Genomic DNA, 26,348 nt, shown 5'->3' with positions numbered 1-26,348 from the left:
GGTCCTGGCATGACTGCTCTTAAAGCTGCAGGAGAAGTTCTGTGTCCTGTGCTTATCAAGTAGTGGTGAGGTAATTTATTTCTTGCTCCTACTGCCTTTTGGAAGCCACAGCTTAACATGGGCACTCTTCAGGCCCTTTCAGTAAAGGGTTTGGGGTGCAGGAGCACTTCACCACAAACCCCATGCTTCTGGTCCTGGGCAGCCATTCCAAATCAGTCACAGTTTCCCTCCATTCTCTTTTACTGTTCCTTCTGAGAACAAACCAAAGTCAGCTTTTTTTTTTTCTAAGAAAGAAATAAAGGGAAGTGAGAACATGACTAGTACTACCAGAATTCTCTGCATCTGCTAAAATATATAAAAAATGTTTAACAGAGACCTGCTTTCCAAAGACTGGAAGCATTTTCTCTGCAATGCTGAACTTGGCTTTCACACCTAGTTCCCAAACTTTAGCACAGGCTACTGGAAGCACTATGGCTAGGTGGGAAACAGTTCATAATCAATGATGGAGAAGGGAATGTTCCTCTTCATGTTTCTCTCTCCTCAGTTTTCCATGAGCAGAAGCTACGTGGTGTGTGCAGTCAATTAAACATTTGCTCTTAAGAGAGCAAGTATCTCTGCTCTCCTGGGAAGCCTTGTGGCAGCCTGATAGGTTTTCAGGGAAATCTGCTGCCCAGGGTTGCAACAACTTGCTCTTTTTGTCTCAGCTGGCTGCTGTGGAAGTTGGGCTCACTGAACAGACTTAACAGTGCTGCACCAGTGCTCTGACTGTTGTTCCACACACTTCTGACAGCATTGTCATAAGGCTCCCGGGCTCTAGATACCATGTTTTTGGAGGGGAAAATCCCTTAGAGTGGATGGTGGTAACAGCTGTATTTACAAAGTGAGTGACAGGCATGAGATTTGGAAAACCAAGCAAATCATCAAACTGAGCAAACTTGGTTGGATATGTGTCGCTTACAGCAATTGAGCAATAAGCCCAAATTCCTTTGCATTTAGAATTTAACCATTGTTTCTAAGGATGAAAGTAAGCATTTTAAGATTTGCACAGTACTAGAAACATTATCCAGGAGGCAAGGAAAAATATTGTTTCAAGTGCAAAAGCATCCTCTGCCTGCAGCAACAAACTCTGGCTATTGCTCTTTGCCTGCAGGTGTTGCACTAGTGACAGGCATAACCCCACAAGGAAGCCTTCCTTTTCCTATACTGTCCCTAGCTGCAAATGGGGGGCTTGCTCTACAGTCCAGGTCATGTTGTGCTACAGTAAAATCACTCTAGTTCCAAAATACAAATTGAATTAGTTTAATTTTTGGTTTAGAAGATATGCTTAACTAGCCTTATTTACAGGTACCTAACAGGTAAGTTTCCTGGCTTGAAGACCATGAGGTGTGTTTGAGCAGTATAGAACCCATCAGAAAAACCTCTTTTCTGCAAGAAGAGAGTTAAATGTACCCATAAGGGTTGGTGTTTTTTTTTCTTTTCTTCCAGACAGGCAACCAGTCCCTACACACTTACCGCTGGCATACACCCACAGTCCCCCAGAGGATGAAGAGAAACTAATGCAGATGCTGGAAGAGTTCTCCCAGAAGTTTAAATCTGTTTCTCCAGGAACTTAGTGTCTCTGCTGACACAGTGTCACCACAAATCTTCTAATTACACAGTAACCTTCTGTTGAGGGGAAATAGGATTCCATAGGCCTGCTAAAAATGAATTGGGTTCAGGTGTTCCCATAATGAGGCGGTAGAGTGGCACCTGTGTCATTTTTATTCTGCTGTCGAGTCTCTCCCATTGTGAATATGCAGCTGCTGCCTCAAGACACACTAAGGTTGTATTCTTTGGACTGGAAGAAAAATTGAGAGGCATTAAAATAAACCCCAAGACTTTGTAAAGTTACCTAGAAAAATTTAAAACACTTGGCATAGAGAAATGTAGAGTGTACCTTCAGTAGCCTTTGTGAAGGACTTCAGGAAAGAAGTGGGAATGCTTTAAACAACTTTTAACTGCTGTATTTGACAGGTTGGTGGCTTCCTTCACTGCATGAAGGTGATTTGGCTCACACATGGTAACTGGGAATGCAGAAACTCTCACAGAGCCTGCTTAGTTCAAAGGGAATGATTCCTCACATCCTTCAGTTTCTATAAATTAGTGCTGGTATGCAGAAGTGATCTGCTTCCTCATGTTTAAACAGCAAGAATTTAGGAACACTGCCAAATGCCTTCCACATTACTTTATGGAGCCAGGACTAAATATTATCCCATTTATGTCAAAATACCATGAAGTAGGAGATTTCAACACAACACACCCAGACATGGCTGGATTCAGTGGAGAAATGGCTGCATGACTGTAGGCATGAAAAGAAACAACAACATGCTAAGCTGTACCTGCCTGCCATTTCTGTGAGAGATTAAAGGGAAGTGCTTTATCGTTATGAATGGATTAAGAGGGGAAGGGAACACTGGCAGGGCACAGGTTTTAGAGGAGAATCCACCTCCTGATGAGAGGGTTGTATTTTGTCTGCATCTGTTTACTTCCAGACACAGAGGACAGGATTCATCTTACCTGATCTGTGGACATTTGAATTACTCACTGAGTTTCTCACTGTAAATCGGTAGAGGAAAAAACGGGCTTTTTCACAGCAATTTACTGGATCTAGTTTAAGAAACACCACCTACAGTGCTGCATCTTTCTAATAGTGCTGAAGACAACCAGCTCAGATTAAGATATTTTGGTGGGATTCATTCATCTTAATTATTTCAGATTTACTGCAAAGCCAAGACTATTGTTAACAAAGGTAACACCTTTTCTCCTGAACCGAGTGTGTTTATTAACCAACTGCCTCCAGAACCCGGCTGAGCTGCTGCACTGTTTCACATGTGGCTCACACCAGTGTGGTAGGACAAAGGACCTAAACACAAATGTAACACAGATGTTCTTGAGCTCTGCAGTGACTGGGGGCTAAAGGCTGCTGATGGACAGAGGAGAACTCCTTATGTCTGCTTTATGTAATTTAGTTTCCTCCTGGCTGATGCTATTTCCTCATCATTCAAAGGCCTCCTATTAAATATCAGTTTAAGAAAAAACTGCTTTTTTCAGCCTATTGTCAATCTCCTTGGAAATAAAGACTTTACTGTCAGAGGGGCCCTGAGAAAAATTTTCCTGTGATAAGCAGTGCTGAGACAAGTCAAGCTGTCACAGCTCCTCCTGAAGAGGCTGGGTCAGCATTCAAACTATTGCCTCATTTATAAACTTAACTCCTTCTTGCACTCCAGTGAAAGAAAACAACAGCAAGGCTTGTACAGAGGTTTATTTCCTGCAAGTCTGGTGTTAACATTTTCTATGGTTCCAACTGTTAAATACAGTTACCCAAAACAAGAGCATGGCTGGAAGCCTATATAGTAACTACATTTCTTATAGCAATAGCTGCAAGGCTAATAAAAATATATGCATTATTTAATATTTACGTCAATTTGCTTCTCAGCTCTGCAGTACAGAAGAAAAGTTTGATGACTGGTATTTAAATAGTTCATAAAAGTAAAAAAAGTGCACTATCTATATATATTTAACACATTTTAGTCCACATTCTGCACTAGTGTATTTGAATAGCCTATATTTTTCATTTTGCATCACAGCTTAAAAATGAAGCCAAAGTTAAGAAAACTGCTTTAATCAAAGTTTGGTCACAGTGTCAAAGAGCAACATGCTATGGTTTAAGAGCACTTGTGATTTAAAAAGAATTAAACCATGGGAAAAGCAATTAGAAACAAAGTCCAGAGTCACACACTTTGGTATTATGGTCCTGCTGACGCTTTATTTCAGCCCGATTCCATGACAGCAAACATGGCATGTGGCTGCAAGCCAGCGAGAGGATTTGCGTTCATGCAGCTCAGAATGACTCGTACCTTCATGTAAGGGAATACATTTACAGAATCACAGATTATGCTGTGTCAGAAGGGACCCACAAGGATCATCAAGTCCATCTCCTGGCCCTGCACAGGACACCCCAAGAGTCACACCCTGTGCCTGAGAGCACTGTCCAAACACTTCTTGGACTCTGTCAGGCTTGGTGCTGTGACCACTTCCCTGGGGAGCCTGTTCCAGTGCCCAAACACCCTCTGGGTGAAGAACCTTTTTCTAGTATCCAACTTAAACCTCCCCTGACACAATCTCAGGCCATTCCCTGGGGTTCTGTCACTGGTCACCACAGGCAAGAGATCAGTGCCTGCCCCTCCTCTTCCCCTCACAAGGAAGTTGTAACTGCAATGAGGTCTCCCCTCAGTCTCCTTTTCCACTTTTAAAAAAGCAAAATAAAAACGGCATCCAGTCACAGATGACCAGAAAATGGAGGTGGCACAGGTCCTTGCTAAGCAGTGCACGCTGGGAACTTGAGAGCACACCTGGTTCCTGGGAATGGAATGACAAGCACAGCAGCTGCTCTTGCCACCCTTTCCTTCCATGCCCTGCCCAACACTTCTTGTGGCAGCTTTGAGGTTTCTATGACTCTGACCTCATTCTGATGGCTTCACATTTTTCTTCATTTTGTGAAGTCACCTAGTTGGGAAGTTTTTGTTCTCATGGATTTTGCACAGGAGTGTAGCACCACAGAGCTCATGTGGAGTCGGTCATTTCCCTACATCCTAATGGAAAGGCACAGCCCATCGTCAGTGCAGTGGGACTGACTGCAGTGATGCAGAGGCCACTGCTACTTCTCATCTTGGATGAAAATTTTAGGAGTTCAATGTAACAAGTATCAAACAATTTTGTAAACTGCATTTCCTCTTTTCTGGGTCATCTTTATTCATTGTTTAAAAAAACTCCAACAAACTAAATCAACCTGCTATTGATTAAAGGTGTAAAAAATTACTTGTTGTTTGCCTTTCAATGGGGGCATTCCCATACCTCACTATTACCTCACTATTTTGGAGTAAACTACAAATACCAACTGTTGGCATTTGCAGTAACACATGCTCCAGCTTCTGTGTTCCACTTACTGGGAATAAGGTGTGAGCAGGGCCACTCCTTCCTGTTAAATAAGGCTCAGGTGGGATGTTGAACATGCACTGCCTGGCTCAAAGAAGGGAGTTCTGCTATATCCTTCATTGAGCCTGGTAAGTCAGTCCTGCAAACCTCAATGTAAATAAATTTATTTGGTGGGGGACAGTCCCAGCCATTTCAATTGTGAGTACAAGCACTAATTTGTGTTTTTGTAATTACAGAGCCTTTCTAAAAGCCATGGCACTTGGAGCAGTACTAGTTTTCATTAAATAGGGGTGAACTTGGGGAGTGGAGAGTGAACATGGAGTTATTCTTTCAGGGAACAACCTGATGGAACAGAGGAGGAGGGCAGCTATGAAGGAGTTTAATCTGTAAGTTCCTCTGTAGCACCTTTCTTACCCTCCCTGCAAAAATAAAGCCCCCCATCTCGTGACACTGGATCATACTTATCTAAAATTAGTGCTGGTCAACATCCACCCACTGCCATTTTAAACAGGCAGTTTCCACTCTGGCAGCACAAAGGTTCGCATCTTCCCTGGCTCAGCTCACAGTACTTCCCTTTATCCTCAGGCTTCCATCTCTTGCTTTGTTGGGAGAGGTAGTTCCAGGCACATTCAGGCAGAGCCAGCAACTGATTACAGGAGATAATTTTGAAATGCAACTAAGATGACTCAAAAACTCTGTATTCCTGCAGTCACCCAAAAAGTGCTGATCTAGACAATGAGAGAAAGAAGTCTTTGAAAAGGCACCGAGTCTGATGGGGAGCAAGTGCAACAAAACCACTTCTGAGACTAAAAGTGATCAAATCCAAGAACTTCAATTTGTGAAGTAGGTCAGTATTTATGTTCCTCTCTCTAGAGGGAGCCATCAGATAAACTTAAGGAAAAATGATGTATTCCTCTGAAGGAAGTTTGTTCTCTCTCAAAACAAAAGCTAATGCTCAGCTTTATCAAGAGACACAGTGTCAGTTTGGCCAAAGGTCAAAGCAGGACAGGTTCCTACCCTGCTGCCAGGAGAAACAACTCAAACCTTTGCTGTACCAGCACTGCCAGTGCCATTTCACAGATAAAAATATTGTCCAAACAGAGGAAGAGTGGCAAAACCTGCACTTGTGCAAACTTCAGGGAGAGAGGTCCCAGGAACTGCCATTTTCTTTGATGGTTAAAAATCTTGAGCATCTTCTCTTTACTTTTCAGTTCAGAATCCACAATCCACAGGAAGCCTTAGAGTGATGCACAAAATTGTGCAATTCCCCCACTGCTTGAACACCATTTCCTTTGGGCTGCTCACCCATTGCCAAGGCACTCAGGGCAAGAATTTGTCCTGGCAAAGGACGTGTCTATACAACAGTTGTCAGTTTTATGACCATTCACAGAACAGGGAGGTGAATGAGTCCAGTCAAAACTCAATAAACCAAATTCCTCATTACACACATAGAGAAGGAAAAGAAATAGCCAAAAGCTGATAGAAATTAATTCAGTGGGGTTAAGATACCACAATTTATTCTGCTACATCAGAGACACTTATTTACATAATGGAACAGTACTGGGAAGTTTTACAATGAAAGTTAGAAAAGATGGTCAAATTGCTGAGCAGCATTCCTACAAAACACTGACCTGAACAAAAGCCAGTAAGATTATTTTTTCATATAAAATCCCTCTAATCAAAAAGACAGCAAAGCCCACAAGATACTGGTCAGTATGACGAACTTAACTTACCAAGCAGAGTCAGAAGCAATGCTCAGCCTTTGGAAAGCTAAACCACAGCTAAAACTAGTGCTAATGACAAAGATGTAGCAAGTAAGTTTGTGTACTTGTTTATTTGTGAAAATTTCTTAATTACTTGGCCATGGCAACCCCACAGAATTTTCTTCAGACAGGACAAAATAGGGGTGTTAGCAATGGGTCTTTTGCATCTGAAAAAGGCCCTGACCTGTTATAAAATATAAGTATAAAGGTGGTAAACCCTTGAATAAATTGAGATTATTTAATGTCCAAAGAACCAATAACTGGAGAGAGGCAAAGCTATCTTCATAAGGCCTGATACCTCTTCTACACCATCTCAGTAGTGATGTGTCTCTTCCCCATCCTCTTAATGTCAAAGTGCTGATGCATTTAGTGCAGTTCTGAAAAAACTATTTGAGGTAGATAAATATTATTTGGCAATTAAACCAAAGAACAACAAATGGAAGTCAAATCTTCATAGACTGGAACAATTCTATATTCCTTGTGGCTTCTGGGTCTGGACCATGGCTGCTGGCTGGCTTACAATGCTGGGATGGGGGATTGTTTGGCTTTATACAGTTCTGATGAATATTCATTTCTGTACTGTAGGTGCTTTTTGGGGGGGGGGGGTGTTAGGGTGGTTTTTTGTTTGTTTATTTTTGTTTGTATGGTGTTAACATTCTTTCTAGGTATCCCCTCTTTGCAAAGACTTTGTCAGGACTCTGATCTCTTGTTTTTATTTTGGTTTGAGTTCAATGTCCCTACTTGGCAGCAGTTTCAATTGAACTCAGTCTTTCTCTTCTGAGCTGTACAACGTGTCCTGCAGCAAACAAAATTTCAGTCATGGCCAAAGACTGGTCACAAGGGAAAATCCCCAAACTGGGAAAATGCAATTCAAAGTCACATTTGATCACACAAAGTTAATCTCAAATCCCCGAACTTCAGGTTATTGGCAAATTACGGACCACTGCTTTTCTTCTGAGGAGCAAAGATTTCCTGCCAACATTCACAAGATGCAATTTTGAAGAGAAAAATCTCTGTCTTCCTCAATATTACATAAGAGGTCATCACTGAAGGGACTCAGCACATCAATGCATCCTGAAAAAAGGATCAAGTTTGTTGTTACTGTTGCATACTTTTGCCACACATAGAAAAGTCTTCTAAGTCCTAATTGAAAACATCCCATAGGCTCAGTGTGGTCTCTTGGAAAGGACATGGCCTGTAAAACCACACATTGTAGCCCTATTTCCTATGTGCTACAAAACAGAATTTTGGTCGCTGCTACGCAAATCCTGTTTGAAACAGTGAGGATAGATGTAGGTAATATTTGCTAATTTGTTAGTAACTAATTTGGTAGTAGTTTAGATTTTTCCTTCTCTAAGCAATAGAGTAGACACAGACATTAAGTGGATTTTGAATCACAGAATGGCTGCAGTGGCAAAGAACCTCCAAAGGTCATCTGATCCTGCTGAAGCAGGGTCACCTAGAGCTGGTTGCCTGGGGTCATATCCAGTTGGGTTTTGAATATCTCCAAGGATGGAGAATGCACAAACTACCTGCCTGGCCAGTCTGTGCCCAGACTCAGTCACCCTCACAGTAAAAATTGTTTCCTGATGTTCAGAGGAAATCTCCTGTGTTTCAGTTTTTGCCCATTGCCTCTGGCCCTGTCACTGGACACCAGTGCATTCTCTGTGCACCCTTCCTTCAGGCATTTACACACACTGATGAGATCCCTCTGAGCCTTCTTTTCTCCAGGGAGAACAGTCCCAGCTCTCCCAGATATGCTCCAGTACCTTCACCATCTCAGCAGCCCTTTGCTGGACTCCCTCCAGCAGTTTCATTTCTCTCTTGTACTGAGAAACACAGAACCGGACTCAGGAAAAAAAAGTTGAATATTCCTTTCTAACAATGATTTCCTCAGCAGGCATAAGGCAAATTTTTTCCCCATACAACTGTTTTGGATCATCCTTTTTGCACATCCATCTGTCTACCTTCTTATCAGCAACTAACCCCATTGAAAGGGAACACATCCCTCCCTTCCCAGTACTGGAGATACTCATGGCACCCTCTCAGGCAAAGTGCCCTAACCACTCCTGATGTACTAAGAGCCCACGTGCTGACATTCGGGTGATGGCCTCAAGTTCAGGAGGACAGAGTAGGGAGGTCACCTGGGCTTGGATGCAAAAAGCAGCTGTAGACAAGGGTGCTCACAGCTGAGCACACCAATGGCACTGTTCTGGATTATCCTCTGCCAGACTGGCTGACTTTTAGCCCTATCACTACCCTGTTTCAACATCTAACCGTGACATTAAGTCTTCTTGTAGATGGGAGGACCATCAATGCTACATTGCAAGCAGATGCCCACATTCTTTTCCCTTCACTTAAATATTTTCAGCTTTAAAAGACTGAAGTTTGGGGCTCAGATTGCCCCACCCAGGACACAAGTGGCTCTAGCAAGCTGCTCAGGCACTGCGTATGTGACCGGCGCCTGCCCCATCACCTGCCTAAGCCCTACAGATAACTGCTCATTTAAAAAGTCAAGAATAGCACCAGATGCTCTGGAGAACACTGCCTCTTCCCACAGGAAACACCAGCTAAGGGAGAAATGACAGTCACCTTTTCTGATGTAAAGAGCAGAGGGAGGCCACCACTGTTGATGTGCCCCTTGTCACAGCAGGAGATACCACTAAAAGCTACCGCCCTTCAGCAGCCCCAGGGAAAGTGGGCTGGGCTTTGAGTGTGTGTGTGTGGCACTGCAGTTTGCACCTGTATCAAAACACACCCTCACCCCATCCTCCAATAATGCAATTAATGAAAATAGCTCAAATTTGTTATTCAGTAAGTAAAATGGAAACAAAAAGGACCAGGCAACAGGGATCCCTTTTCATATAGATCTAGTAGACAGAAGAAACTGAGATTGTTACTCTAACAACAGAAGAGGAAGGCAGGCATTTTAACTCTCCCAGTGTCAAATCTTTCTTGTTTCATTTGGAAGGTAAAAGAATTACTGAATTAGAAACATCTATTTTCTCTTCATATCTCTACATTATAGGTCTTAAGGGCATTGAAAAGGGACAAATTTCCCTTCCCCCGCAGCTTCACTTTCAGCTTATATAATTTTCTAAGCCCAGACCAGTTTGTCCTGAGACTGCAAGATAAGGAGATGTTTAGCTTAAATCCAGATAATCCTGCAGGTTGTTCAGTCAGAAAGAACAGCCAGGAAAATTTTGCAAAATGGTTTTGCATACCCCACATCCACACATAAGCAACATTGAAACCATGACTCCTTGGAAGACAATGGGGGAGTGGCCAAGAGTTTATTGCAGAACAGTCCAAACAAGTCATTCTCAAATTTAGCCTCCTTTGGAATCAGTTCTTCACCTGTTTGCACATTACATGTTCAGGACTAGGCGTTGGCCCAGAGGCAGATACTCAGCTCGCTGACTCCACCACTCCATCAGTGTGAGCAGTCCCAGACTTGGTGCCACTGCTGTCTCCTCAGGAACCAAGCACTTAACAGCAATTTAAATTCATTTCGGTGCGCCCGTGTTTCTGTCACCATGAGATGCTCTCCCTGCACAGCACAAGTCAGGTCTTTGGCCCAAAGGCCCTGAGCCCAAGGGAACATGGAACACCATAGTCCAGCAAAGCTTTGTACATATTCTCCAGCTGGAATGAAATACTGGCAGGCCACTTGCTCATCTTGCATAGCTTTGACAGCCAAGAACACTTCAGTCATCAGAAAACATGCACAAGGTGTAATGAAAAGCATTCCAAGAGGAAACAAGCATCTAGTTTCCAGGAGAGAAAGTGAGAGGACTGAGAAAACAACTTTCCAGCTGGAAACATAATAGTGCTGTGTGAACTATGTTTGAAAATATGCTTTAAAATATGCTGTCTAGAGGGGAACCAATAACAGGCTGTATGACTAGGAAACCCAATGTGGCATCATTTCAGAGAACATGACTGCAAAATGCTTCATCACAGTTTATAGAATGCTTAAAAAGAGAATTTTCCCTGAAAATACATAGCAGTCCTGTGACTTGCACACAGAAGTCCAGTCACCCTTTACTGCAGCAGCTCACTGGACCAAAATTAATGCCATGGATTGAGTTAACCTTTTTTTTTTCCCACTCAAAAGTGAGTTGCTGCTGGGCAAACAAAGGAGAGGCTTTATTTTCTTTTGGCATTCTCACTCAAGAGAGAACACAAGGCTTCTCCAGGTAGCAATGTGTTCTGTAGTGGCAAACATCATGGCCTCCCCACTACAGAGGGAAAAAGGTAAGTCCAAAACAGGGCAAGACTGAGCACCACCAGTGTGCTGTGTCACAGCAGCTACAACCACAAGGCCTGCTGAAACAGGAGGTACAGGAAAGCCTTTGGTCTGGTCTGCAGTTCTATTCTCTACAACAGTTTCTTTGAAGTGTATGAGTAATACCATGCTAAAATGCAACATGGATTAATGGAATGGAGAGTTGGCTCTTCAGAGAAGGTCCCTTTGGAAAAAAGGGCTTTTTTGTTTATTCACCTTGACAATGTCATTCTAAAAAGGTAATTTTGGTCAATCCAGGTTTTTAAATACTGTTTATTTTTAAGAGAAACTGTGAAATATGACAACAGGACAATGGGCATCATTCAGCAATATCACTTTCGGGTCTATAGAGGAAATTAATAAAAATCATCAACGTTTTAAAAAATAAATATGACTAACGGAAAACGGGAAAAACAAAATTCATCTTCAACAACACAGACAGGTATAAATGCTGAAATGTTGCTGTGCAAGGTAGAGGTAGAGGTAGAGATAAACCAGACTTCTCAGATCTAGGCCAGTTTTAGATCTGCCCCCCTCCATGCACACACTCCCAAAAGTTCCTGTTGCCAATGATTTCATTTGAATCAGCCTGCCAGCCTCATCAAACTCAAACAAGTCTGTGTGCTCCTTGTAATGCTGAGCTGGAAAACTATTTCAGTTTTCTGTAGAAATCAGTTGCTGAGTAACCTGACCCCTGGTTCTGTGACTTGTGCAGCAAAGGAAGAGGCAGGAAGATTATACAGAACAATGAATGCTCTCTGGATGATGCCCACTAGGACAAGTAGAGCCCTTTTAGGAATTGCAATAGTCCATCAGCTCCTCAGTGATGCAACCAGAGACCGTGCCTGGAGTTCCTCCTCTGGAGAGAGCATGGTCCGCAGAAATATCCCAAACCAACAGGTACTGGCTGCAGGGAGAGCCGATGGCCTTACACAGTCTGTTGACACTGAAACTCACAGAGGAGGACACAACCCAAGAACCCTCTGTACAAAGCAGCAAGTATCTGGACATAGTGAAGTATAAAAACTAAAAATTGCACTGCACACAGATTTTTCCAAACAAACTCAAGACAACCGAAGTCAGATCGTACAAACCGTTAGTTAAAAAAATACCTTCTTGTATATTTTGAGAAGAAGTGGAAAGAGTCTTCGTGCAAATGTTCAGCCTGGATCAAGCAGAGGACATAAAGTTGTTGTAAACACATTAGTTCCTTTCTCATCTGCTGTATGCCCCCAGTGTTATCTATCTTCTGCAGTATAATTAGAGTTAGGAAATCCGTTTCTTCTGTAAGTATCACCTTTCAAGTTCCACTGATGTAACATCAAGACACTACTGGTGTCATATCCCACAGCTGTTAAATACAATAAAATATAACAACATAATGAATAATGGTAGAAGACAGTAAGATACAGTAAAAATAGAATCTTCAAATATTTTACCCCTTTTTTCTTCAGTTAAGAGGGGCTGCATGGTTAGAGGTGGATGCAACAAGTCTGAAGAAGTTTGATTTCATTTTCCAGCAGAGTGTCAGCGTGGTAGAGGTTGACCAAATGACATTCTGTATGTCACTAGGTTTCACCTGTATGAGCCAGGTTCATAGCTGGCCTTAAACCAAAAAAACTCCCACTACATTACTAACTTCAGTGATCAGCACAGTCATAACACATTGTGAGGGTTTTGGTTTTTTAAGTTACTCAAGCTGTTACAACTTAGTCATTATTTTAGCTATTTCTATATCTAGCCACACTGAGATTTGGCATGCTGAAAATCAGTTGGTCTTCCTCAAGGGAAAGCTACAGTGAGCACTTGTCGCAGCCCCTTCAGGCAATAACTCCATAGACCCAGACCTCCTTGCTCCTTATTGGGCTGAAATCCATCAGTGAGAAGTCTCTGGATGGAAGAAGCCAGGTATGACATCCCTGCAGCCACACGGGAGAGGGAAAGGAAATGAAATATGGGAGCTAGAGCACATTTCTTGCTCTTACCTTAATAACCTTGTCTGTCCCCGAGGTCAGCAGCCATCCCCTGGTGGCATCGAAGTGTACGTGAACAATGTTGTGCTTACTGTCATGGAAAGTAGCTGTAGGCGCCCGCCTGAAGAAAGAAATCCAAAAATCAGCAACAACTCTAACTGCAGGATTTTCCTCCAAAATGTTTGCTATTGAGGAAAAAAGTATCTGACTGCTGCTGTAAGCCATTAATTCAGCAACCACTCTGTAAACCTGCACTGAGACCTTTCTGGCATGAAAGGAACAGGGATGGGGGGCTCTCTATCCCTCCTGGCTCGAACTCCTCCTTATCTTGCTGAGAAAGCCCAGGGACCACCATGCCAGGCTGCTCCCTCCTAGAGCCTTGCACCCACCCAGGCCCTTCCAGATGTAGGAGTTTCTCCCCATTCCAGTGCAAGCTGGCTCAGTGTCCACACTTACTCCTCATCTGTTATGGACTCATGGCAGCTGTCGCAGACCCTCACTTCAAACTCAAACCCCATCAGTGGGATGGAGGAGCGCTTGGAGCTGCATTTCCCGCACACGGCTTTCCCACACTTCCGGCAGTGATGCTGTAGGAGACAACATGCAGAAAGACATCTCAGGCCACAAACCCAGACCAGGTCACTGCTCAGGTCCACTGGCTTTACCATCTCACTCCAGCAAGACACAATGCAGCTCAGCTCTGTCCCAGACACCTCATTTCTCAGGTTCCATGAGCACATGCAGCATTTTTACACCCCTTTAGTAAAAGTCTGCAATCTGCAGCCCTCTCCTGATAGGCAGGAAAACACAGCAGCATGTTTCAAGCAGACCAGTAAGCCTTTCCCAGTACAGCCTGAGCAGTTACAGATGTTTATCCAATCTCATTGAAAACAGCTTTGGTTCCAGTACAATCTCCAAAAATCAGCTGTAGATTTCTTTCTGTAACATATTTGACTAACAGTGAGCAAAGTCCCACATGGCTAAAATCATGAAAGGCCCCAATCTACTCAGCCCAAGGCCTATTACATGCATTTCCTATTGGGATTGATTGGAAAAAAACCAGTCTGTTCCTTTCAGTCACAAAATCAAGCCTCAGAGGCAAACCCACTGTCCTACCCTGAGCACTTAGTGGAAGAACAAAGTGCAAGTTCTCAAAGCTTTAGGGGGAAAAGATTGCCAGAATCTGTTATGAGAGAAAAGCCTAATGGCACCATGTTAACACACCAAGGGACATATACAAACCTGCCTGAGGCCTATTTTCTTACTGTCCCACATTTGCTTGAAGTTCCAGAAGAAAGGCTGGTCACATTTTTGACAGGAGTCACTATCCAGCCACTCCGGGGTCTGCAACACACACACATAGACACAAAATGGAAGTGAGCAACAAGCAGAAAAATTTCCAGTGGAGCCTAGAGGCAGGACAAAAAAGATGTGTTGTGGTGTGGCAACATAGCCAGTTAAGTTTGATTTAATATCTCCATTTTCACAAGATGCCATTTTGACTGTTGATGATGATGACAAGATGACATTTGTTCCCTGGGATGTCTTTTTTGGCTTAGCTTTGAAGGACATGGGAGGAACAGCTCTCACCCAAATCAGGAAGAAGAGTTTGATAATAAGACCACAGAAACAGCCCAATTCTGGAATGAAACATATAAAAATATTTTGTTCTGTCCTGTCTGGACAGCATTTACCACCTGCTATTGCCTCTGGTGAGAGCTGGGGTCAATTAGTATTTCTAATAGCCAAGCAATTTCCCTTCATTCATATGAAGGGAAAGGGAAATTATGGGAAATGCTGATGTTTCATATTCTTTCTTTCTTCAGCACCCTAAGAGGAGTTCCTGCTGTCAGAGGTGCCTGTGCTACAAATCACACACAGGGATGAGAAAGATGGGATTCACCTGAACAACCCAAACCAAACCCAAACTCTTTTCCCTCATCAACCTGTGAGTTTAAATAAACACTAAATATTGTTTAATACTTTGTGAGGAAGTGCTATTAGCAAACTGCAGTTGTCTTATCAGAGCCACTGGTTTCTCACATGCTGCAAATTAAAATGGCAAGAAACACAGCCAAGATTAAGAACTAAAAACAGCAGAAAAGCCAGGCAAAGGTAAGTTAAGGGCAGATGGAGACCCTCAGCTCCCAGGATAGCTTTGACCCCCAGCAATAAAGCAACCACCTGTTTCATATTCTTCTGCCAGTTATTCTGAAAGCAGTTCATTCTGCTGGGAAAAATCCTTGTCTTTTCTACCCACAACAGTCTTTCTTTTTAATGCCTACAGATTTATATCTCTGTGTATAACTTTCCATCTCTTGGGCATTTGAACACTATAGATGAAGAAGACATTTTGCTTGTGACAAGTAACCACTTTGTAGTCAAACAGAAACACAGCTTATAGCATCATTTGGATGTCTTCTTACAGCTTTTTAAAAATTGAGTTGAAAATAAAGAATCAAGAGCTAAAATGGCTTAATTGACTCTAACACAATCTCAGTGATGTAGGAAAATCTGATAGCAACAAAATGAGTACTGAGCACACATCACATGGAGAAAATCCTTAAATAAGGGCAACGATATGAAAGCCAAAATCCAAAAAAAGTAACCTAGGACCCAAACCCAAGGTTTGATATCTCAAAGATTTGTGTTTTGTGGGTGGTTTAGCACCAAGAACACCCTATTGTGCTGCTGATAACAAGAACAAGCCCACATAGCCATAGTCTGGGAAAGCTGTGCACCATTAGCACCTGCTGCTTGGCCTTTATTTAGCTAATAATATTTCTCCTCTGTTTTTCAAACCAGCCTTCTCACAGCATTGCTGCCTATTTTGTGACAAGCCAATCTTAACCCTTACTGTAGCCTTTTGAAGGCAGCAAATAAAGGTTTTCATTTCTGGATGTTCGAGTTGCAGCAAAAAGGAAACATCTCTTGGGAAGGAGGAAACCACTCTGCTTTCGTTTCACTTTAGGAGCTGGTGACATTCTTGGCCCCTGGACTAGCAATTAAAGAGGATCAATTGAAATGCTAAATCACATTAAAAGGGGAGCTCAGTTTCTGCCTATGCCTACTTCAGTCAGTTTTTAAAATCAAGTTTTCCACTTAGCGTTTCTCCTTCCTCAAGGGAGACACACTCAACCCATTCAGGCCACAACTCCTGAGAGCCAGCAAAGCTGGTGAAAGCCCATGCTGCCAAAAGCCTTGCTCTGACCTACTCCCTGCCAGGAAGAGGGCAGAGGTTTGCTGTGACTCATGGCACCAGGATTTGCCAGGCTGCTGAGCAGGGCTGGTGCCTGACTCAGCCAGCACAGAGCTCGCTCCCCCTCTCTGAGTCAGGACTCAGAAATTGCCAAGCGGGGGCTGCTCCCATAGTGCCAAAGACCCGGGGAGCGTTTTTGCACCCGCTCACATTCGTTGGCCATGAAGCACAAAAGCAATTAGGAATTGTGGGTGAAATCTTACTGTCTGGATAAGCAAAGCCATCATTTACCCCACTTCTACATGGTTACACCAGAGGGAAGCAAGACTGAGTAGCAAGTGAGACTGAAGCCCTTGTCAAGGGCTTCTTATCAAGGAAGAAAAATGCTGGGTTGTGTTTTTCCAGAGATGACCAAGAGCCTTCTTGTTTTACTTTTTAAAAACCAAAATTAATTAATCAGTCCATCCATTTACATCTGAACTGATATTTCTCATGATATGCTGGAAAACACAGCAGAGCATCTCAATACCCTCCTTACAGGGTATCTTTCAGAGCAGTAATGTAAAGAGCAAGAGCCATTTAGCAGCCAATTTAATGCGAATTTTCTGCCAGGCAATTTCCCCTGTACCATATTATCAAAGGCACAGCATAATTGCTGTATAACAACTGGAGCATGTCCAGAAACATTTTTAAAGCTTGGAATGATCTTGTTTAGGTTGAAAGCTGCACAATTTAGACAGGCCCCTTCTTCCCAGGACTGCTTCAGACCAAATTGACAAGAACTAAGCATCTTACCTCCTGCCTCTCAACATCCATGTTCCAGACGACGATTCCTCCATCTGCACCACAGGAGATGAGCTGCCGGGTGTGGTGAGCATAGGAGAGAGACTGAACTTTATCACTGAAAAAGAAACAAGACAGTTAGCAATCAACCACCTGTGGCTACTGCACAAGTGAGCACAGAATATCCATACAGCAATACAAACCATTTATTTGCTCATATGTTTCCCTCCCCCACTCATGGCACATGGCATCTATCACATGCAATCAGTCTTTGCTGTCAGGCTGGGACCAGAATGAGAGTGTTGCTCATCTGGGCAGCATCCACAAAAGCAAAGACCTGTTCTGATAACTGTTTTTGCTGCTCCTGGGATAGGAGGTCCCAGCTGCACTGGGAAGCCTCAACAGGGTTGCAGCTTCTGAAGGCACATCTGGATGCATAAATGCAGCCCCTGGTAAGATACCTTCTTGTCAGAATGTCAGCAACAACTTTGTTTTGTAAATCTCTGCAACATCTAGAAGTGAATCACGGAGAAACTACTGAAGACTTTCTTTTGACACTAAGCATAAAGAGTTTCAAAAATAATATAGGAATCACTAAATTGTTCCTAAGCCTTCTCACAGTAAGGTGGAAAGTTTAGGTGCTCCTGTTTCCTCTTTTAATGAAAATCAACATGGGAGAAACAATTCAACTTAAACCCCCAAAGGTGGGCTCAGTCCTTCATAAAAGAAAGAAAGTCAGGCCTCATCTCAGGCTATTTACAACCTGGGAAACAAAGACTGTACAACACTGTTATGGAAAAAGCAAGGTTGTGAAGGCACAGTAACCGATCATACTGTGACTGGAAATCATCTACAACATTTGGTTTCCTTTGCTACCACCACTGGTCTTGTCTGCCAAAAGGACTTGCATGCTAACACATTTATTTGTGCCTATGGCTGCACCTGCATATGGGAATGCATTCACGGGAGAGTTTGGGACAACACCACCACCCTTCACAGTGCCTGCCTGCCAACACCAGAGGCACCATCAGGATTCGTAGGACGCTGTGTTGTACAGTTCCAGCTGACAGCTGCCACACTGATTAAGATCCAGAGGCTAACTTCATAATAGAACTAATTTCCTCAGCAGTAAAACAAGCAGTGATGCATTAGCAAGCACCACTGGTAGGGTATGAGGGTGATCTGGGAATTTCAGCTAGAGCTCTGCAGTGCTCTGAAATCCCAGAGGCATCCCAATCACTCAGCAGAGTGCAGCATCACTCAGAAGAAATGCATGAATATGTAAGAAACTGTTAGCCCAAAACCACCACAGGATTTTGTCTCTCCAGACCTGAGCCTGGCATGCAAGTCCCACATATATGCAGTCCCAGTACTCTGAAACCAACTTGTTGCATTGCCAAAAGGTGAGGAGTCACGGCCTCTAGAGCCATTCTGATGTATAATCAGTGCCCAGCACGGGCTTACCCGCCTTCAAAGACGTCTCTGGCTATGCAAATGTACTTGCAAAGACGATGCCTCTTTGCACTGAGGAGATGTGAAGGCTCCTATGGTTAAAGGTTAAAGCACATCACTTAAAATTCAGGCTGTAGTGGGAGCATGGAGGAAAAAGGGATTAATTGTCCAAGCCCGATGCTCCCTCTAGGGGAAGGAAAGACCTTGACACCTAAAACCCGAGAATTTCCCTGCAGCTGTTCTCATTTGAGGAGCCTCCTCTTTCCAGCAAAGGCACAGGCTCTGGCATAACACATTCAGGACTACAGACGTTGTGCTTTCCTTCACCACCCTCTGCAGACTCTTAAAACAGCCTGTGGGCCCAACACTGAAAAACTTACTATAAGCAAATTATTCCTGTTGTATACGGACCACAGGGTGTCACACATACAAGCTTGAGGCTTGTGAAGACTGTAACCTTTGGGCTGTTTGTTTCCAGATGTGGCTTCTGCCTTTAGCTTTTCTCCCATAAAAGCAGGAGGAAGGGCTTTGAACATACTTATGTCCTTGCAGCTCGATGGCTGTTCCTTTTCTTCCTCCAATATCCCACATTATAATGGAATGATCAGAACTGCCTGAGAATAAAACTCGCTGTATTGGGTCCCAACAGAGAGCAGTGACACCACCTGCAACAGGAGCACACACAACAGCCATTTTATTACAGGAAGTGGAAGACTGGAATGTAGCTAAATATAAAGATACAACAAAAAATATGGAGTGATTAAAATGCAGATCTCTTTAGCAAAGACTATGCAACCATGTACCTTTCATTGGAAAAATAACAGTCTAGAAAAACTACTGAAGCCCCATCCTGATCTTCTGTGGGCAGATGGCTCCACTGCTGCTTGCATGGATGAATCCACTGAGCAGTAGAACAATGGTCACAGTGGGAGCTACACAACTTTCCATCTCTATAATTTCCGGAAGATTAAAAGAGAAGCAAGTGTGGAATGCTATGGGCACCTTCTCAGTATCCTAGCTCAAGGATTGAACTACCTTGTGCTACCTTGAGCTATTAGCATTTCGTTGGAGAGGAGGGATATGAATAAAAATGCTGAGGAATGACAGCATTTCTTCTGTCAGAAGGTAGCATCATATCCAGGGTTGTTCTTTTCAAAGGGTGATGGGGCACAAGTCCCAGCAGGGAAACAAGCATTTAGTGCCTCCAAGTTGTGCCTATTCCACTTGGGATAAAGTGTCTACCAATACAGATCTTGCCTTTAGCAGCATCCTTTCTCCCTCCCAGAACTACCACAACTTGTTCAAGTCTCACTCTGCTTTAATTAGCAGCTACTGATTGTGGCATTTTCTGCCACAGATGTGTTCTGCTCAGAGCTCTGATCACTCTTGTTTTTACCAATACAGCTTCCCTGAACTGCTGGGACAGTTTAAGGCCTATGTCCCTTCCATGCTATACACTGACACAAGCCATCCTAGTGTATCACAGGACAGTCAAATCATCATGATGCTGAGCACAGATGAAGACCCTCCTGAGCACCTTCCTGGGTCTCCTCCTGAGGCCTTACCTGTGTGTCCCTTAAATGTGGTAACAAGACTGCAGGACTCTTGCTCTAATTTGAGTATGGTCACTTGCCCAGAATGGTCACCAACAAACACATGCCGGGTTTCCACATCAAATCTGAAGGATAAATGCTGAGGAAAACATGTTATTTACACAAGCTTTGCATTCCTTTCATGACTCACTAATTCTTTTAACATGAGTATACTGCAATCTTGTGAATAGTGCTCCAGTCTCAAGGAGGTATTCAGAGTGTACTTTTAGGCACCTGTTCATATCAGTAAGGCCTGTTCATACCTGTTCATACTAATATGCAGTATCCCTGAGTGAGAAAAAAAGAGACTGTTCCTGAGGACGCAATTTGTGCTTTTGTTATGAAACACCATTTAAGTAGCTCTTTGCCATGAACATACAAGTTGTCTCCTCAGGCTCTGTAACTTGAGTGCTAGACTTGGATGGTATCTACTCTCTCCCTTCCCAAAATTATGCAAAATATTCATTACTAGTTTTCTGCTTGTATTGGGTTTGTGTGGCAAGGCTTTGGTAGTGGAGGGTATATGGGGTGGCTTCTGTGAGAAGCTGCCAGAAGCTTCCCCTATGTCCAACAGAGCCAATGACAGCTGGCTCCAAAATGGACTTCCCAATGGGCTGACCCCAGCAGTAACAGTGGCAGTGCCTCTGGGAGAACAGAATTAATAAGGGGATGAAAAATGCCCCAGCAACTTCACCGGGCAAAAGAGTGAGACTATGTGAGAGAAATGCAGATGCCAAGGTCAGTGAAGGAGGAGTGGGAGAAGGTGCTCCAGGTACTGGAGCTGAGATTCTCTTGCAGCCATGGTGCAGACCATGGTGAGGCAGGTTGTCCCCCTGCAGCCCTTCAAGATCCACAGTGGATCAGGTATTAACCTGCAGCCCATGGAGGAGCCCCACACTGGAGCAGGTTTGGTGGCAGGACTTGTGACTCTGTGGGTACCCATGCTGGAGCCATCTGTTCCTAAAGAGCTGCATGCCATGGAAGGAACCCACACTGGACTAGGGGAAGAGTGTGAGAAGTCCTCCCTCTGAGGAAGAAGGATCAGCAGAGACAACATGCAGTGAAACAGCTGCAACCCCCAGGAGACAGAGCAAATCAGGCACAAAATTGAGGCCACACAGGAAGAAGAAAGGAGTGGGGGGAAGGTGCTTTTAAGATTTGGTTGTATTTTTCCTTACCCCATTGTGATTTCATTGGCCATTCAACCACCTACAGAAATCACCTAACTGGACAGATTCTGACCTCTTCATCCAATTTAATTCCACATTCAGAATCCATACTGGATGTTTAAGGAGTAACTGTTTTTAGTACTCTGTAAGAGCAGTGCTATTTAAGGAGTACTGATCTTAAGCACACAGGACACTGGAGAACAAAAAAACCCAAACCTGTTCCTGGTTATGCCAAATATTTTTGCAGTATTTGCCAGTGATTCTCCCTCCCACTGCTTCCACTGCCCTCCACCACCATAGTCAGATGACCCAAATTAAATTGTCCTCCAAAAATTTTAATCAGTCAAAATTGGCTGTTCTCTAGAGAGATTTAGGGAACACAGGGAAAATTCTTGCATCATGCTTTCAAAAATATTTATCAATGAATTAAAAAGTAGGTTCAGTCTTTATGCCATTTAGATTGGCTGAATTACCAGATAATATAAAGCAAGTCCATCTTCAAACAATAATTTTGGGTCAGTATCACTTCTCAGGAACTAGCAAAACACGCATCTATACCGCCTACCCTGCGGGGCATTAAAAAGTCTGTTTATGCTAACCCCTGTTTTCAGCCTAAGAGCTCATCCTTTTCCATTTCCTTTTCCATTTCAATAAACCTGAATTAATGTTTTTTTTATTGTCAGGCAGGTGGGGCAGCTCTAGGTGAATAAGCCACCTGAGTGCCATTTCTGGATCATTTACTCCTTAGTTAACCCAAATTCCCAATACATAGTGAGCAGTTCCAGAGTGAAGGACAAGTGCTTATTATTTTATATTAAAGTAATTTAATTTTTACCATGCTTACACACAGGCACTCTGACCTGATCACCAACCTACTTTCGCTACCATTAATTCTCTGAAGAAAGCATGCACTGCATGTTTAAATGAAGGCCCTATCCATATTTATTACAATAGCAGACCACAATAGGTTGCAGATTGCCCATTGTGGTGCTCAAAAATGCTCAGACCTAAATATGCCACTACGCATTAAGGAGACAAAGCAAGGAGAACTGACAGGTTTTTAAATTGGCTTTAAATAACAGTTTCTCTCACAAAGCACTGAATCCATACAGGGCACAAAATTTGGAGGACAACTAGACAAATAAACTAAAAGGGCTGTTTGAGTGCCAAAGAGCAGAAATAAAACTGAGAGCTCAGCAAAGGATACTGCAGGCCGCAGGCGCCTGCGCTGGTGCGGTACCCCCCCAGCCGCTGGCCACTCTCTGAACAGTGCCATGTGAAGTGTTTGTCTTGTCCAGTGCTCAACACCCACTCCATCTCCAGAACAAACAGTATCATGATGACCCTGCTTTGATGAGCTGAAAGTTAAGCAGACAGACATGTAAGCACATTGCAGAGAAGAACATGGGGGCAGACAACCATTGCAAATACCACCTACACCCAGCGCCTCCACTCGTGCTTCCCTACAGAAGCAGCTGGTGTTTAATAATCCTGTTGACATCAGCTTCCATGGAAGCTTCTAAGGTCCCTGCTCTGCATGTTCAGTGTTTGCATGAGAAAGAGTGGAAGCAAGACTTAATTCTTTCCATGCCTATTGCAGTAATCTATCTTCTACAGCAGCACAAGTCTTCCCTCCATCATTGTATCATCACTAACAAAGCTGCCACTGTGGAATGGACTTGGGGTTCCATTTAAACCTCTTTTGAGCTGTTGTTTTTGACAGCAGTGAAGATGCCTACACTGCTGCTCCTCTCACTGTGAAGTTTTGGTGCATCTGGGCTGTGGTAGCCCAGCAGAATGATGAGTTACAGCACAGGCACATTGCTGCAACAAAGGGAAGTTTCAGCATTAAAAGGTTACTGGAATAAAATTTAAAAAAAAAGAAAAATATCACAGCTGCAGTAGATGAATAAAACAGCTGAAGGAATAAATTTCTACTGCTACCAAAATAAAGCCATCAAAAGCTTTTCATTAAAACAAGGGAATACATGCTTGTACAGACATTTTTTTTGTATGAATGACCAGTGAGCTTGGTCATGAAGTGCTGATTGAACTGATATTCTAATAAAACAAGTGGCTGGAAAGACATACAGAACTATTCCCAGTGGTAACTTAATGGTGAACGCCACACTCCTCAATCTACCACCATACTGCTTTATTACAATTCTAAGACCCAGCAATATGTGTCACATAAAACAGACTGCTTTTATTTGTTTGTGGAAAAGCTGACACAAAAAAGATTGAATATGTTTAGAAGCTTAAACACCGCCCCCAAGGTCCATCTGAAATGCAGAGAATCTCCTCAGAACAGTACGGGAAAATTGCTGTCTGCCCCATACAAATGTACAGCACAGATGAGAGCTGTGTTCAAACCCTACAAGGGGGAACTACCTGTAGGAAAGAAGAGGAAGCTTCCAAGAGCCAACACTGGCCCTGATCCACTTTTTCAGACTGAGATTCCCTGAGCAGAAAAGTCAATAGATATATTGACACAACTTGCCATAACTGTGACTGGTAGCTAAACCAGTTTGCAGTATCAGGCATGAACTGTGCCCAGATGCTTTCACTCTTGCCAATAGAAGAGCTCAGATTTTGGCTGTCATTTCCACACACTTTTACATTCCAGATAAAAGGACGAGGACCATCCAGGAGTCACTTGAGCTCTTTCAAGTAGATCCCATTTCCTCTCCACCCTTGCTCTCTCTTTCTGGGAAGAAATTCAGCCACCCCCTGGCTGGCTCATGCTTATCTTTACCGGTCCATTGGTCTCTCTGGGAACATCTCCACTACCTGGTGGAGTGCTGCACTTAGAGAGTGACACAACTGCTGCCACAAGCATCTCATGGGCTCACATACATGTCCCAGGAGCTTGTGTGAACCATCGAGGCCACAGACACACCCACGCCCTTCCACAGGACGTGCAAAGCTGGCTGAGATCAGACTGCTCAAGGCCTATCCAGGAATGTTTTCTCAGCACATGACAAATGCTGCTGCTAGTGACAGCTTCTTATGGTTTCAGCTAGTTCTGAGGATAGCTGGCATGACCCAACTTTCCTAAATTGTCTTCTACCTCCTAAAACTTCTAGAAGATAGCGCTTGTAAATTGTGGTAGAAGTACTCCCTGTGGATGCTGAGGCAGCTCTTCCTGGCAAGTAAGGAGTAGACATTAAAAAAGGGTACTTGCCAAGAGGTGGATGGGGTGTACATGACAGCTTTGCTTATCCTCTCTCCCCAAAAAGAGCTTTCAATTCAGCACTCTGCTGTCCACCTGCACATGTTACCTGGTGCCACCACACACACACTGATGGCAGAAATATCTGAAACAAGTGAAAGTGTACAGTGTAGATCACCTAAGTAAAGAAGCAAAGAGAAAACAAATGCAAATAGAAAGTCACCTGTCGTTAAGAGGGAATTTGACTCATGTAAGGCTTAAAGAAGCAAAGTATCAGAAGATTGGAAGCTGATAGCAGAGCAAGGAAGTGGTCTGGGCCTTAGGATTAACATAGGTTCAGCATCTTGAAGCCTCAAACAAAAAGCTGGTCCTTCATCTACTGAAGACTTGATCACCATTTGTATGCAGAAAAAATGTGGAGCAAACAATTCCAAAGCTGCTCATTTGCAACAGCAGCAGGATGGAGATGGGGGGAGGGAGTGTGAATGTGGTCTCAGCAGAGGAAAACTCTCAACAAGCACCAGGCAAGAGCAGATCTGTGTAAGCCAGAATGAGAACAGAGGCATTTGTGGGGAAAGATCATGATGTACAGAAGGGAGAGAAGCAGCAGAGAGGAGAAGGGCACAGGTCCATGTGCAGCTGGAGGATGGGAGGGAGCAGGATGGCTGCTCTGCTCTATGAGAAAGCAGCAACGAGCACTGTGCAAAGAGCAGGCTGGAGAGAGGATGGAAAGGCTGTGCCCAGAGAAAAGAAGCTGCAGCCAGGAGGTGCACAGCAAGATGTCAGCACAGGAAATGGAGGGTCAGTCCTGTGTGTAAAGGCAAAGATCTGAGAAGCATGACCAGTGCACGGCCACACAGTGCTGGGCAAGAAGCTGTGCTGAGGGGTTACAACAGTAAAAAGTATCAGCAAACACCAAAACAGAGGTAGAAATTGCCAGGAAGAAAAAAAAGCTTAGCATGAGCAAGAAAAGCACAAGTGAAGAGGCTGTGCTTAAGGGAAAGCAGAAGTAAGGGCATGACATGAGCAGGCCAGGTTGACACCCTTGAAAAAGGCAGGCTGCACAAAGCATGGGGCAGAAGCAGGTCTACAAATCTGGCTAGGCAGAAAAAGCATGTGTCAAATAAATAAATAAATAAAACAAAACTCGAATACAGGAGCTGTTATCCAGAGGGAGCACAGCAAGATGGTACAAGGTCCAGGTACAAGAAGCAGGGTGTGGAGAAGGCCATGTGGAATGGGAAGCAGCAACAGCCATATGGCTGGACCGGGCTGGAGGGGGCTGAAAGCCAAGGCTGCTGAGGGGAGGGAAGGGTTTCTTGCAGGCATGTGGGAGGAATTGCCCAGGGAGAGAGCAGAGGTTGTCTACACCATCAGCTGGTGGTGAGACTGAAGAAGAGGGGATGGTGATATGAAAATTAATTACCCAGAGCATCCCAAATGGCACTGTCCAAATGTTGCACTACTCCTCCTTATGCAGGGAATGAGTCAGTGCCCACAGGAGGCCAATGCCACAAGACCCACCCCAGAGTCCTGACTAATCCTGAGTCACATCCCCCATCTCTGTTTTCAGATCCCTTTCCAGAAATAAGATTCCACAATTCCAGACACAGTGTTGCAGCAAAACCTTCACAGAGCACCTCCAGCCATGTACACTGCCAATGCCAGGCTCCATACACCACCAGACCCAGCTGCACACCCCTACCAAGACCACAGCACAGCCTATCCACGTGCTGTCATTCTCTGTCCTCAGAGGATCATTTGACCAACATATTCATGGCCTTTCAAGGCACAATTAATGTTCTTTAATCACTACAGCAGCCTCAGTTATTTGTAATACCTTGTTGTGGGAGATGATCAATAGCCCACCAGTGGGCAAGAGCACTGCTGACCATTTACGAAGCTAGCACACACAAAACCAGCCAGCATGACTCAGCTAAAGCCCCTTAGTAGGCTAAATAAAATTATTTACTCCCCCAAAAA

General features: G+C 43.7%; 2 protein-coding genes across 6 annotated transcripts in view; one reads left to right on the top strand and one right to left on the bottom strand.

Annotated features, from left to right (window-relative positions):
• The window catches only part of DHRS12 (dehydrogenase/reductase 12), a 30,362-nt gene extending 25,505 nt beyond the window's left edge, over positions 1-4,857 (top strand). For 3 of the 4 annotated variants that reach the window (XM_069011332.1, XM_069011298.1, XM_069011326.1), the window contains one exon: positions 1,486-4,857. In XM_069011332.1, coding sequence (XP_068867433.1) covers positions 1,486-1,613 — 128 coding nt within the window. In that variant the 3' untranslated portion in view covers positions 1,614-4,857. The remainder of the gene's footprint in view (positions 1-1,485) is intronic. The other variant, XM_069011307.1, reaches the window with a different exon arrangement.
• Positions 4,858-6,456: 1,599 nt separating this feature from the next.
• Positions 6,457-26,348, bottom strand: part of WDFY2 (WD repeat and FYVE domain containing 2) — a 67,687-nt gene continuing 47,795 nt past the window's right edge. For both annotated transcript variants that reach the window (XM_069011279.1, XM_069011285.1), the window contains exons 5-12: positions 22,401-22,551; positions 19,998-20,110; positions 18,971-19,097; positions 16,993-17,098; positions 14,241-14,342; positions 13,455-13,585; positions 13,011-13,119; positions 6,457-12,376 (exon numbers count right to left, since the gene is read on the bottom strand). In XM_069011279.1, coding sequence (XP_068867380.1) covers positions 12,347-12,376; positions 13,011-13,119; positions 13,455-13,585; positions 14,241-14,342; positions 16,993-17,098; positions 18,971-19,097; positions 19,998-20,110; positions 22,401-22,551 — 869 coding nt within the window. In that variant the 3' untranslated portion in view covers positions 6,457-12,346. The remainder of the gene's footprint in view (positions 12,377-13,010; positions 13,120-13,454; positions 13,586-14,240; positions 14,343-16,992; positions 17,099-18,970; positions 19,098-19,997; positions 20,111-22,400; positions 22,552-26,348) is intronic.

Source organism: Aphelocoma coerulescens, chromosome 1 (genome assembly GCF_041296385.1).
Source record: "Aphelocoma coerulescens isolate FSJ_1873_10779 chromosome 1, UR_Acoe_1.0, whole genome shotgun sequence".
Taxonomy (NCBI): domain Eukaryota; kingdom Metazoa; phylum Chordata; class Aves; order Passeriformes; family Corvidae; genus Aphelocoma; species Aphelocoma coerulescens.
This window is presented reverse-complemented; position numbering and strand designations above follow the sequence as displayed.